We start from the raw sequence: 14,664 nt of genomic DNA, 5'->3' as shown, positions 1-14,664 counted from the left end.
CAAACAAACCCGCTCAGCCGGCAGAACGAGGCTGTTCGTGTTATCCACAACACGCGTTCTAAGATCTTCATTTGGAACGCTTGCCAACTGCGCCGAATGCAATTAATTTCTCCCGCATCTCGCCGGTGTCGCGCGTCCAATCGATTCCCGCGGCCGGAGCCGGTGGTCGGAGGCGCGTCCTCTGCGGACCGCCGCCTGTTGAGGAACTGACGCTAAGATCTCGACCGAGGCACGATTTGCCGGTGGGGGGGTTGCACCTCCTTCGTGCTCTCCCTCCCTCTCTGTTGAAGATCCTATACTGATGGTGCTGCAATATGTCGCATGGCCGCGGTCAGCAGCTGCGGGCGGAGGCGCCGTGTCGCCCCGTGCTTATTCAATCAGCGGGATGCGCGGATGCGTACGCGCGTTTTCCTCGCGGCAGCGCGCTCTCGACGCGGAACAAAGCAAAGGCTTGCGTGTGTTGCTCATGAGGAAAGGACAACCCCCCCCCTTTGATGCCTCGCGGTGCATTTGCCTAATGCCATTCTATGTAGGAATTAAAACACACTCTTTGCATGTTTTATCTGGACATCTATTCAATCCAAAAAGCTTTGATATTCATGAGGACGCCCTCATCTATATTCATGCTCCTAAAACTTTGCGTTTCCTTTCTTTTGCTGCATTGTCCGCCTGTTTTTTAGAGAGCAAAATGAACATTTCTTTGCAGTTTTTTTCACCCTTTCACTACATGTCTTCTGCAACAGAAGTTAAAGTGCCTGGCAATTGTTTTCAGCACCAACAGGATTGAAGTGAGAATCCATTGGGCTTGTTTGGCTGTCCGCTGGGCTGGGTGAGGGATCTGCCCCTAGACATTTGCACTACAGCATCCTGCTGACTTGCTTTGCTTGCTCACACTGCCATAGAAACCGGGCTCCTGAGTGCAGTGGAGGTTCATTCTGTTCAGGAGCAAGCAAGGAAGAGGATCGGAAGGACAGAGTGAGGGGGGGAGAAAAAAAAAAGATAGATACACAGAAAGGAAAAGAAAAAACAAAGGGAGGGAAGAGTGTGAGAGAGAGGGAGAGAGAGGGATCAACAAAGAAAAGTGAGAGATACTGTCACTGGTGAGTACATAGCTGTCACAGCAGATTGAATGCTTGGTAAAAATCTGATGCTTTGAGTGTCTTTTTCCTTTCTTTGTTTGCTTTTGGCGATTGGTTTCGGTGCTGTGCTGAGGTGCTGCGAGGCAGGTTGCGGGTTGTCAGTTTGTTGGGGATGCGAGTGGGTGAGACGCACACTGCTTCGCTCTCGGATGCGGAGGACAGATGCAGAGCAGCCGTAGCTTTTCGTTTGTACGTCAGTCATTAGTGCCTCTCTGCTGGTAATCTACTTTTTGAAATAATACACGGCAAGATAACACTCTTGTTTCTCTGTGTTTTCACGCAGTCTGACCGGCTGTATCATACTCGTCTCCATCACACTCGTCTCCATCATTTATGAAGCACCATGTTCATTTTTAATAAGATTGCATGTCTGCAGCCGCACTTTCCGCCCGTATCTTACACACCTCTGCTGCCTGAACGAGGGCGAAAATTGGCGAGACGTTAACTTGTCCTTTCCACAGCTTTTGTACCAATGCGTTAGTTCTAAAGTACACCTGCATGGTGGAGGCGAAGAGACCTCACAACGTGAAGCCGGGTCACTGCTTCGTGCATTCTTTCTATTTGTGTCTCTCTTCTGTTCCAACATGCTTATGTCACTTTTTTTTGCCCCCCACCCTCCTCCTCCTCTTCCTCCTCCTCGCTTTTGCCGGGTTTGATCAACGTGCATCATGACACTTTGATGGAGCGCCAGAGCTGAGGGGCTAATGGAAGCAGAGATACAGCAGGATGCCCTGCGCTTCCTTTCAGCCTGGGTGCGGGGAAATTGCATTATTCTGAAGTGTTCCAGATGTGTTCAAAAGCAAATATTCTCGCCTTGAATCGATCGAGGAGTATGGTTGAAAATCTTTCCTCAAAAAAAAAAAAAAAAAAGTCCAACCTGTTATGTGGAGTTAATCGGTTAAGCGGTTCACTATGACCCCCTCCTGCCTTCCTTCGCACCTGTTTCGGTGCGGTTATATTTTTTTATCCTCCCCCCTTCCAGCAGTAGCAGCTTTGGGGAAAAGCTGAATTAAGCAAATCCAGGCGGCTTTATCAGATTTCTGCTGGCTCCTTCCATGACTGGACCCCGGTGGCCCTCCCCTGGCCAGCTGTGTTTGTGCTGCTTGTGTGTAGAGAGCTTGTGGATGTCTGTAATGGCTCTGCACTGTGTCACAAAGCACATGAAACCAATTGCATCCATGGATGCATGCGTGTGTTTGTGTGTGGCACGGACATGGTCGTGTGTGATCAGGATAGCCGCAGGGGGTGGTTTTGTTTTTTCTTTCCCAGAGGACTCGGCGGTTCCGGCCTTTGTTTTCTTCTGTCTCTTTGGAGACATGATTTATACCTTCTTGTTAAAATGTCACTCACCACGGCTGGACTGTAAAATGTCCCTGAGCGGGAGCTCGGTGTGTGAACAACAGTGCACGCTGGCGTGTTAAACCCCCCCCCCCTAGAGCACACATGTGGGAATGCATGGATGCAGGCGGGGGGTGAGATAACGCTGAGCTCTCCGGGTACAATTTCATTCGATACAATAACAAATTGGGCTGATGTTTGACAGCCTTGTGGCCTGGATCAATACCCCAGTCATTTGTGTGAGGAAACACTATTGCTCTTGTACAACAAGAGGATATTCTGTCCGGATAATGATGGCACTTGTTTAGAGGAAGCAGAATAAGCTGATGTTCCATGTTGAGGAGGGCGATCAAATGTTGCATCTCTGAATTGTTAGAGAGAGGAAAAGCTCCCTGGAGCATAGCTGCTACTGAAACGTGTATACCAGTTTGCCATTCAGCTCCGGGTGCATTTTGTTCAAACACCCGAAATGATTAGGCTCAAAAAAACGGAAAACATTGCTAAACAAATCTTTTTTTTCACAATCCATCCTAGATGGTCTACTGTGAAACTGGGGACGCACACAAACACATCAGCAGCCTCAGAGACGCCGTTGAATGAATAAACACGGCATCTTAACGTAGACCAGTTCTTAAGTGTAAATACATTTCACCAAAAGAACTTCTGCTTGTATTTATGATATTGTGATTTTAGATTCTGAACGTATTATAGATGAAATGCATAATCACAAATCATATCTTGCAAGAACATAGATCGAATACATAGAAATCGTCGTGAGTGGCGGCGAGCATATAAGCTTTTATTCCATTAAGCTTTAGAAATTTCCTTTGACTTTCAGTCACGTTGCAGCTATAAACCAAAGCTTTCATCGTAACCTGATGTTGTTGTTGAACGCTGATCACTCCCCCAAAAACCCCACCAGAAGAAATAAAACAGAAACACCCTAAGGCACTATATCATCCTGTTTTTGTCCGGTGAACAACAGAGTATAAATTTAGATTTCTTCCACACAAAAGTCGATATGAATGGTTTCAACGTTAGTGGGCGCATCCCAGATTTGATTTACAGGAGCAAAAAAATGCTTGAATGGGCTTTTGTTTGGCCGCTGAATTAAACATAAAGCTGAAAATATGGGGGACAGAATGAATCGATGATGAATTCATTGCTTCGCTGTAATTGTGGAGTATTACTTTTGGTTCTGTTTTAAACATAAAACACTTGAAACCACTTTATATTAATTGTATAGAGCATCTGGGTTCAACCTGCACCATCAAATATAATTTATTAAGATCTGGCGGATCAGGTGTGTGCAATTAACGAGAGGAGACATGAGCCCATCCAGCTGCTGAAGCCCCGCAAGCCTCTGAGCAGCGCTGTGTTCCTTTAAGGCTGATAACGCTCCCCCCTCTTGATAAAACGCCTTCCGCTTGCCATTTTTCATATTATCAGCTCAACTGTTATTCATCACGTGGCGACCAGCTTATGAGCGTGTGAGTCTCAAATATCAGGCCTGGGTTTATTCACCAGAGTGATGGATGCGTCATTTCCTCATGCCAACTGGTTGTTTGGCGCCATTATTGGGGGCCCCAGGTGAGGTCAAACCAAGGGCTCAGCCCCCCCCACCCCCAAAAAATACAATGTGGCTGAAATTTTGAGGGGTTCAGAACACATAATTTGCCGAGTCGAAAATTAAACTTTGGATGGATTGGTTAAATTAAATAGGAAGACGGAGGTTAAGGTTTGACATTTCGGGAATAAGCTCTAAGAATACGAATTAAGATGAAAAATCCCTGGTGTGCACCTTAAACGAGCCAACAAGGAGACGTTTATCTTAGTTTAGCATGAGGGGGGGAGCTTATATCCTTAATTATCTAGCGTTCTGATTGGTTGAGAGTGAGTGACGGGGGGGGGTACATTATTGAGTGATAATGTACACTTGCGGTTCACATTGACCCGAGCGTTTCATATCACTGCGCACAGAAACAGGGTCAATTTCGCGAGGCCGCTCGTTGACATTTCACTTTTTAGCTCGGTGGCGATCATTGAAAAAAAACGGAAATCCCAAAAATGATCAGTTTCGGGCAATGCGAGCTGTTGCAACCAGACAATTAAGGTGGACTTCTACACGTCGGGCCTAACAACGCCCCCGAACTGGTACATTACTGGACGATATACGACTTATTGCTTCATTATCTCTATGATAGTAATTCTAATCAATCCATACACACGTATTGCCTTCATTTTGTCGTCTAAAAAAACACACAAAATATCAATTTCTCTCACGGGCTTTTGGTAAACAAACATTTTAATAGGCTCTTAAGAATGTGGCAAAACATTACCATTTCGATGATGTTTCTCCCACATATTTCCCCTACACGAGACAATAGGAAGCCATACTCTCCACCCACTCACTGCACATCACTCACACCTTCTCTATACACACGACAGGCTGCTAGTCATGTTTACATGTCATGATTAACAATGCAATATTTCATGGCCACGAAGCATTTTGAGCAGAGCAAACGCTTTCATCGAGCAATAGCTCATGACTTCCGTCCGTAATGGATGCAGCACATCCATTTAAAATCCCTTGTGATGAAAATTTCTGAGACTGAAAATGAGCTCACATTATTTTGTACAAGGGGCCAGATTGCTAGTTAGTTTTATGGTGATGCCTCTGGAAATAAAAAATAAAAAAAATAAAAAATAGTGGCATGCAGGGGGCACGGGCAAAATTGATTAAAAAATAGTTCTCCACTCTGGTAAATTTGCACATTTTCAGCCTTTATTATTAGATAGCGTCATATTCCTTACCTCCACATCAAATAAAAAAGAAATCAGACGTCTTCGTATTGGATATCATATTTATAGCTCACAGTAAGGTAAAAATGAATTCTCTACAGACAGATGGGACGACGGTGAGGCCACGGCGGATGAAGCAGTACGTATAATAAATACGCAATCACACTGTAAAGGCATAATAAACCCGGAAAAAAAAAAAACAATTGTCATAAAATATGATGTAATCAGATTAGTTGATTTATATTTACATATATAGTTAGTGTAGAAAAATGAGCCGTATTTAAGGTAGGTGTTGCATCTATGCAGAATTCACTTCAGCAGGGGATTATTACACATTAGTGAGTACAAGATGGTGGAAGTATGAAGGGTCCTTGTGAAGCAGGAACGTCCTGAAAATGTCACGGTGTAATGAGTGAATTGTAGCAGCAAAATTCAGCAAAATCTTTTGGTGGCAAATTTCCACCTCAGCAGCTAGTATCATTTCTGGGCAGATGTTGGTACAATGTGTTCTGAATGAAAGTGGTAGCATTGTCCGCACGTAATGGGTTCCATCTCTCCGACACAAGATGCTTTCACATGGAGCGAGCCAACTTGTCGCAAGACTCTTGCTGATGACATATATATATATAATTTAGATACAGTTTGTGTATATAAAAAGATGTAGAATACCACACATGCAGGACAGAAGTTGTGTTGTTGTTGTTGTTATTGAGGAGTCGGTTTTTGATTTTTTTTTTACTTCCTGAGGATGCAGAAGTAGATTTCCCACATAGCTGATGCTTTTTAATTTGGGTAAACAAGACTACTTTTAAGTGTCTCGTGGGCAATATAAATCAGACATGACAGGGTGTTTTTGCACAAATATCTTACTTAACACGGCTTTTGACATTTTGAAATGTCATCAGTTATGGGTTAAAAAAAATAAAAAGCTGCAACTTTGATACATACTGTATGTTTTAATTCAGCACTATAATTTAGAAAATCTATGTTAAATCGGAGGTTTGCCTCAGTCCTAATGAGTAATGGATTGATTTTGCAGTGTATCTCTCACACGTAAGGTTACATCTACAGCTACAAATCTTTCTATTTATTTTGTTCATTTTCTCTGGAGAAGCCCGATGAAGCACTGCAATCTATTTCAACATTTGCTCTCTGCAAACAGGCCCCATGAGTAATATAAAGGCAACCTGGCGGGCCGGAAGCTGTGCGACAGAGATAGGAGCTCCCGGTCAACAAGCAGGTTAATTGTGTGATGGGACCAGATGCTAATGCTGGACGGATCTCAACAATCACAGCTCCACAGGAGACTCCCCCGTGGCCTCTGATTGGCCCGAAGAACACAGAAAACAAATCAAATTATACACTACAGAAAAGCTGCTTTGGTAGAAATAAAAAACATATTTGGCATGTGTAATATTTCAACTTTTTATGGATAGACGACCACAGTGTTTGGTGTTTGAATAAGAGAGAATGTACTTTGGTTATCTTCACACTTGTGGGGGAGATACTAGCTTCTAGCTCCTGAAAGTGTCTCACGGTGGATTATTGAGTGTGGCGCTGGCACAATGTATGAACCTTCTGATGTCAATTAGCACACTCAGGTCATGATGTAGCGAGACAGTGGGAAGGAAAAGAGAAAAATTGATTAAAAAAGAAATGCCAATTTAAAGGATTCAGAGCGATTGATTCTGGTGGGTTGAAGACTGAAATGAAGCTGGGGGTTAGGCCTGTCCATTACTTATTTATTTGTAGGACAAAAAAAGCCTCACTAAAGAGAGATTTTTGATAAAAATCAATGTCAGCAATAACCAAGAATCTGCATATTTTGCATGACGGGCTGCGTAGCGTAGTATCTGTGCCTGATCAAAGCATGCATTGTCCTGTAGAACAAACTCCAGCTAAAAAAAACTCAACCCACGATGGTATGAAGTGTGGAAGTATTTAAGACGCTCTGGTGCGCTGTAAACTCTTCTTATTGGAAATGGCTTATCATTGCGATATGAACAAATCAAAGCAGAGAGCATTCTGTCAAGCTGCAGTTCCCCCTCCGGTTTATTTTTATCCCCACTAAAGCCCGATACACATGATCCTGGTATACGTGTTCCCTGTGTTATTAAATTCCAATGCGAATGCAGGAACAGCAACTTGTTTCTGTTAGTAGTAACTTGAAGTCATTGCACATGATAAAAGTCATTTCTGCATTGCGGCTGTTGTGATAAAGCAACATTAAGGCGTGCATGATCCTACATTTGCAGGATTTGCAACGCATCATTACTTTAGCAGCTATGAATGAGAAAAGACTCATGTTACAGATCTACAGTAAATATACTGTATATATATATATATATAGTAGCCGTTCGTTTGTTCACGGTTGATGAAACGTTGTCGCCATAACAGGAATTAACTCAAATCGTACAGCCCTGTATTTCAATTTTCTAATTCATTGGGTTGAGTAAAGTTGAATGTGGTCATTGCTGTACGAAGTGTGTCCTTCTGGAGGCCACCATCATTCTGCGCACTGAGTTTGAACATTTTCCGTGTAACAGTTTTATGCACAAGACATCTTTGTCTTTGAGAAAAGGTGCATCGCAAATCTACTCAATACTCCTTTTGTCTGTTGGCTTAAAGCTGCTGAGTTCACATAAAAAAAAATGTTTTGTTTTGTCTGTTATCTTTATAGTTGGTTATTTTGTTGAGTGGAAGTTTACTCTGCAATTAAATAAGTAAAGTGGAAGAAACTGTCACTAATCGCTACGACTTTCAGTGTTTACTCACTATTTCACATCATTATTTATAACTTATTCACGGCACATGAAGAACAGATGCACTTGAAATTAAAGCAATCAATGATGAGTCATTATTTGCAAATAAGAATAATTGGTTGAAGTTGCTTCTGAGCATAATTTAGAGAAATCCTCATAAATATAACATCGTTTCACTACCGAGGTGTGGCGTAAAAGTCTTTGCGGAGTCCAATTCTTCTTCACACCTCCGGCTGATCTGCTGCCGTCTAAACTCCTCTTCCCATGTGCTGGGGCTTTAGGATTTGTGGATCTGGGGGGGATTATGGGATTTTCCGATTGCTCTGTAAAAGACACCATGGAATACAGAAATCCAAAAATGGCTGGTGTACCCACATCAAGATTAGAGCGCATTATATTCTGCTTTAGGGAAAGAAGACGGTACACAACTGACAGCCCTGACACAAGTGCCTTTGGGAAACATTTAAAATTGATTGAGATTTTAGTAAACTACAAAGTCTACTTGAGTAGTCTATAATTTTTTCAATTTTCATGAAAAATGTCATTACTTGTTGTCTTAAGTGTACTTCTGTTTCGTTTTCTCTGGAGGTCGTAACCACTCATGACCCATCTGCACATGATCCTCTTACACTTACATTTCTGAGGCCGAAATTACTTGTGATTTAATCCATTACCACCGTAGCACAATGTGCCACATGAAAGAAAGTACATCCGTGTGAACTTTGCAAAGTCATTAATATTTAAAACATTTTAACGTCTGGAGGAATAAAAATCACAAAAAGTTATTTTAACTTTCTTGTCAAGAAATATTTGCTTGCCCACATTTCCATGTTTTTTTCAGCCCTTTTCTTTTCCCTGTAGAAATATCCGCTGTCATGTGTGACAGGCAGAGAGCATGAATAATTATGGGCTACGGGGGACAGACAGCATCAGCACTCACCACCATCCTAAGACATTGGCCTTAAGATAGATGAAGCCAACAGCGCACTCCAATGTACTCGTCGTATCACTATTGATCTTGCAGAGGTGGTCAACGGCTGTATGGAAAGGCTCATCCATTGCGACAATTTTGATAAATCCTCAAATAACGGTAACACTTTTATGTTACATAAAATACAACGACAACTGATTCTGTCTGCTGAAGCTAGCCAGCAAAAGCTAATGCTAACGCCAACCGACTTGGTTGAAAGGTCTCTCACCATTAGACATTTTATTTTTGAAGCCTTTTTCGTTCCCACAATTGGCGGTTTTCAGTCTTTGTTATGATCGTGTCGGAGCACTCTTTAATTGTCATTAATTAGAAACATAAAGTAACCATCTATCGTTGGAATAACATAAAGCAGTAACACGTGGCCTCCCCAGCCTCTGTCAACAGCGCAGCCCTCTTGGGCCCTGTCGGCAAATTAGCTAAATTGAGTTTAAAATTGTCTTCTTGAGCACTGAAGCCATGGATGTAAAAGTGCTGCTCACAACAGCATTGGACTCAGGACCTGGAAAGAGTCGACAATGTGTTCATCACCTCGCGGCGTGATTACTTGACTCATGCCTACATTCTCACCTCCAAATGGTTTCAAATTCAATCTGCCGCTGAGTGTTAAGTGAAACAAAGAAAAGGCCGCACACACGCTGCTGTTCGGGCTCGCCTGCATCGGTCACCAGTGAACTACAGAGTTGATTTTAAAAATGCGTCGTTCATTTTTTACAGCCTTGAATGGAATTGTCCCCCACGTTGTACTAGTGATTTGTCACCCGTATTCTGCCCTCGGGGAGCTCTGGTCATCCTCACCACATCCCCCCTCTGTCCTTCACTCAAGACTCATGACTCATGACTTGTGCCGCGGCCGCGGGGCTCTGGACAAGCCGCCTGTCCAACGTTAGGTTCAGCTCCACCATTGACAGTTTTGAATTAAATTGCTTGCTGTCAGTTGCTTATAGTCTCAGGCTCAACTTTCTTTCTAGTACCCTCTTTCGTTTTAGTCAGTGACTTCAATTTATTTTTCTCTTAACTTCCCATCTAATGTATCTCAGTATTATTGTATTTCATGATTTCCTTTTTATTTCTCTAATAATTTATCCCCTCATTCAGGCACAATGTAATCCAGGCGCAAGCCCTTTAAAAGCCCTTTCTTTATGGTCTGGACTTTAATGGTCAGTCAACTGTAAACTAAACAACCTTTTAGCAATCGTCTACCTTTTTATGACATACTTTGTTTGATAGATTTCCTGTTTTGTCTGGATCTGAATATTTGTTGAGTACCCCTCATAGGATTTAAGGTCATGATTGACTGAAAAAAAATCAACCACATAAAAAAGACCATATAAATAACCCTCTGGTCTAAAGTGTAAAGTATATGACAATGAAACCACTGCCTGTGTGGTTGCGTCAACACAAACAGCATTTTGACATCTCTATGAACCATCTTCAGTGCAATAGTCTATTTCCACCAAAGATAAATCAATTCATAAAAGCCAACAGAGAGAGTGCATATCCTCTCTAATGACCAGGTTACTATGGAAACCTCGTTAGACTTAATGCACACGACGAAAAAAAAAAACGAAAAGAAAAGTCCCCAGGCTTCACTCTGCTCTTTGAAAAAAAACATGATTCAATTTGTGCACCCTGAGAAACACCTGATAATGTCGAGCCGAGCCCCGTTGTGCTGAGACTAGCCGCACGAATAAGCAACTTCATAACTGAATCGAATGGAGAGACATCTGAAACATGCAAAGTGGCAGTCGGAGAGGCTGCAGCCACCCGGTTGTGGTTTGTGCGTAAGCCTGCAGGATTCCTGCATCCACGCAAATCCTCCAGCTCAGAGGTCAACGCCTGGACTTTTTCCCCTTTCTTAAAAAAATAAAACGAATTGCAACCCCCCCTTTCAGAAAGCGGTGGCTCACTTCCTCGCCCTTTGCGCCCGGCCGTAGAACCCACCTGGAGGAGCTTTGCAGGGGGGACCTTGAGTCAGCCTCGGAAAAATAGATTGTGAAAGAGCCTTTTGACATGAAAAGGCTCCCGAAAATAACCCCTTTTGATTGAGTGAAGGACTGTGGTAGTCCACACTCCTGCGTGGCGTGGGTGTGATCATTAAACGCGTGCTAAACCCTGAGGGTCAGTCTGGTCTCACGCTGTCGGATCCGGGGGGAGTAATACGTTCACACAGCTCTGCTCCATTACCCATCCGTCTGGATGAGAACAACGGCTTCCCAACAACTCCCTGTTCCTCCTAAATGAATGCCTCTCGCTTGCCGTCTCACCTGCATCATTAGCTCTCTGCATACACTATAACTCTCCTTTTCAACAAGAGGAGGTAAGAAAGACACTGTGAAATTAACACCTCTATTTCTTCCTCCTGTGCTGGAGGCATCGCGGCGCTGGAGTTCTCTCATTAATCTCATCACGCCCAGCTAGCTGGATGACAACAGGTGTTATCTTAGAAACCATGACATGGTAGAAGGACAAAGCCCAGTTTATACTTCTTTTTATACTTTATTCAATTATGACAAAAGAGATGCTCACACTAATTCTAGTGCTGCGTTGGTGAACGGGTTTTAAGACTGTGAGGTTCACACAGAAATACTGCTGGAGGGGATTTCCTAGAATCAACAGGAATTTGGGGACTGTAGTTTGGCCCGTTTAGCAACACAATCAGGACCGCTTGATTCCGACGCTTACTAGAAACACACTTCTACCGACTGCACCTAGACTTAATTATAGCACTTTCTTGTGTTTTCTAGAAGAAATTGTACTTTCTTCATTCTTGTTGTTCTGGGTCTGTGCCCTCTCGGTTCGATGCACGTATTATAAGTCGCTTTGGATAAAAGCTTCAGCCAAATGAAAAATGTAGATGTGAAATCAGCAGTTGACGCTGCAGCAGATGAAAGTGAAACGGAATTATGGAAATTTAAAAAACCCTTTTGAGTTTGTTGCACACCTAACATGCTGAATCAAATCGGAACACACTCATCATTTTAGATCCAACATGTGGACTCTTTTTGGGGAAATCAATACTATTTTCATTGTAAATGTAAATGTAAATGTTCATTGTAAATGTTGTTTATGTAAATCATAAATCTATTAAGCAATAATCAAAAAGATGCTAGTTGTGACTTAGATTCCCCACATTTTAAAGTTTCCTTCGGTATGTAACAAAAACTAAGAGGGTTCCATAATGTAAAGCATCTAACAAATACAAGTATGACAAATAATTGTTTTGAATCTCTTATGGAGGAGAAACTGAAAAAATACTCCTTCAGCGGATCTTCACTTGGAGCCACTACAGCGTCAAAAGACATTCAAGCCAAAGTCGATCGATTGTTGTAGACTGTCATCACCGACGTTCACGTGTATTTCAGTACCACGGCGCAGGATCTGCTTCCATTTGCCGTGACGGACAGATGAAGACTGTGCGAGGGGACAGTCCGGTGGAGATGAAGCTTTGTGGGGAGCTGTGTGAAATATCAGATGACACGGAGAGGCCGCCGGGGCCGTGGACAGCCGAGAAATCCTCCTCAGGCATAAATCCTGCAGACATGAAATCCTGTCCACCGCTCGGCTAAGCTATGAATTGCTTTCGGTGGATTTGGTTTGAATGTAGTTCCAAATAATATTTTGATGATCCATACTTTAGAGACTAAAGCATCGAACTATAACTATAAATTATTGTTAGTAAAGTACATCTGAAATAGGACAAGGGACCTAAACAAGACCCTGCTTTTTGGTTAAGTTTAATAAGCCAAAACTACTGATCTGATTTTAAGCAATCTGTTGTATTTCATAAGCTTACTTTTACGGTTTGATTTTGGGGGATTAATTCTCTTAAATAACATTTCTCATCTTAAAGCAACTGGTTGCCATAAATTGCTAAATCAAATGTAACACAATAGTACAATAATTACATTCATTCTGCTAGAATAGTGTAAATATTTCCACTGCTAATACATTTTGGACTTTGAATGGAGGCTTTTGAACTAATGGAGCATTTTACCACTGTTGTGATCTGACCTTCACCAAAGGGGGATTGTAATACTTTTACAAATATGTAAGGAATCACGTGTCCTATGCACACGTGTTCTTCTGTACTCCGCCTGCAGGTTTCAGGGCCGGTCGATGCTCATATTTTGCTGAACTGAGGGAAGCTTGAGCCAAGTAAATATTAGAAAATACCTAATTCAATGTGCCTTCAGGCAGCTTTCTACATCTCTCTCTGGAGTGTTCTGTGCAGACGGGAGGCAGAGGATCCTCTGAGAGGCCACAGACGCTGCTCAGTGGGAGTTATTGTAGATACATTCGAGCAATCAGGCCCCTTGGAAGAGAAATAATCAGAAAAATTGAATTGAATCCCGGTCGAGAAGCGTGTAAAATGTTGCTAGTATCAGCTGGGGAAATACAAGGATTTTAAATCAAGAACAGGAGCAGGTTTGGCAGGTGTCCCCAAATGCAAAACCCAGAGATACAGGGCTGTGTGTTTTTTGCATTTGCTTTATGGTGCCTGTGAAGGGCGCTTGTCAGCATCCTTAGTGAGTTTCCAGGTCTTTGTATGCTGCCTTTTCCCCCCAAGAAGCTAATCCAAAATGCTGGACTATAAATAAGATTGCCTGTGCCTCAATCTTTTTTATTGTCAAAAATCCATAAGGGAAGATGCCTGACACCTTTGTGTATTTGTTAGCAAAACGAAATCACAAATGTGTTTTATGTTCTTAGTATTTGTCACAATAATTACTTTTTATTGTCACAGAAAACCCTCTTTGCGCATCAGTGCGTAGTCCCATTTCAATCCCGCACATGAATAGGATTTCCTTACTCCTGGGCTGAACCGGATTCTAACAGAGGTTACTTAAATATTTATGAAACACATCTTCCATTATACTTGTGTCTCGCTGTCCTTAGTCTTAAATAAAAACGACCAATATAGCACCGGTGGAACCATGTCCTAATAGACTCCCTCCCTCTCTCTCTCTCTCTCTCTCTCTCTTTTGCTTTGTTGACCATCTGTTGTCCATATTGTATGACCCTCATTTTCGGGTCCCCGCCAGGCGCTTCTTTTGGCCTCCTCGTCTTTGTGTTTGCGTTCTGCGGCCTGGCTCTGCTGGGCCTCCTTACATTCGTCTCTTGGAAGCTGTGCCGTGCGTCTCGGCGAGCTAAGGCCCGTCTGCCCGGTCCCCCGCCCGCGCCGGCCCGCGACCTAGAGGACTGCTCGTTCCAGACGCCTCCCTGTCTGCCCAGCCCCCAGCAGCCACCGGTCACCATGGCGACGGAGAAGGTGAAAGAGCCCATGGTTTCGATGGGCTTCCTGGAGGCAGCGGTGAAGATAAGCCGCACGTCTCCCGACATCCCCGCCGAGGTGCAGCTCTCCATGAGGGAGCACTTCCTGCGCCGCACGCAACGCATGCAGAGGCAAACCACGGAGCCGGCGTCCTCCACTCGGTCAGTTCGTAGACACGCGTGTGAGACTGTGTGATGTGGTTGTGTGTAGAACATGCTAAGGACAAATGACACTAATTGATGTGTTATAAATAGGTCCATTCGTCCAGCATGCAATGAAGGAAAAATACGCAAATCTCTCCCAGTACATTTGTATATAATCAGGCACAAAATACATTTAGTCAATTGAATATATAAATAG

General features: G+C 43.1%; 1 protein-coding gene across 1 annotated transcript in view; it reads left to right on the top strand.

Moving 5' to 3' along the window:
* syt6a (synaptotagmin VIa) overlaps positions 1-14,664 on the top strand; it is a 51,034-nt gene that overhangs the window by 24,941 nt on the left and 11,429 nt on the right. Inside the window, exon 2 of the mRNA XM_040193707.2 lies at positions 14,075-14,465. Within this exon, the coding sequence (XP_040049641.2) occupies positions 14,075-14,465 (391 nt within the window). The remainder of the gene's footprint in view (positions 1-14,074; positions 14,466-14,664) is intronic.

This window comes from Gasterosteus aculeatus, chromosome 2 (genome assembly GCF_964276395.1).
Source record: "Gasterosteus aculeatus chromosome 2, fGasAcu3.hap1.1, whole genome shotgun sequence".
Taxonomy (NCBI): domain Eukaryota; kingdom Metazoa; phylum Chordata; class Actinopteri; order Perciformes; family Gasterosteidae; genus Gasterosteus; species Gasterosteus aculeatus.
The sequence above is the reverse complement of the archived record's forward strand: the minus strand, read 5'-3'. Positions and strand labels throughout refer to the sequence as shown.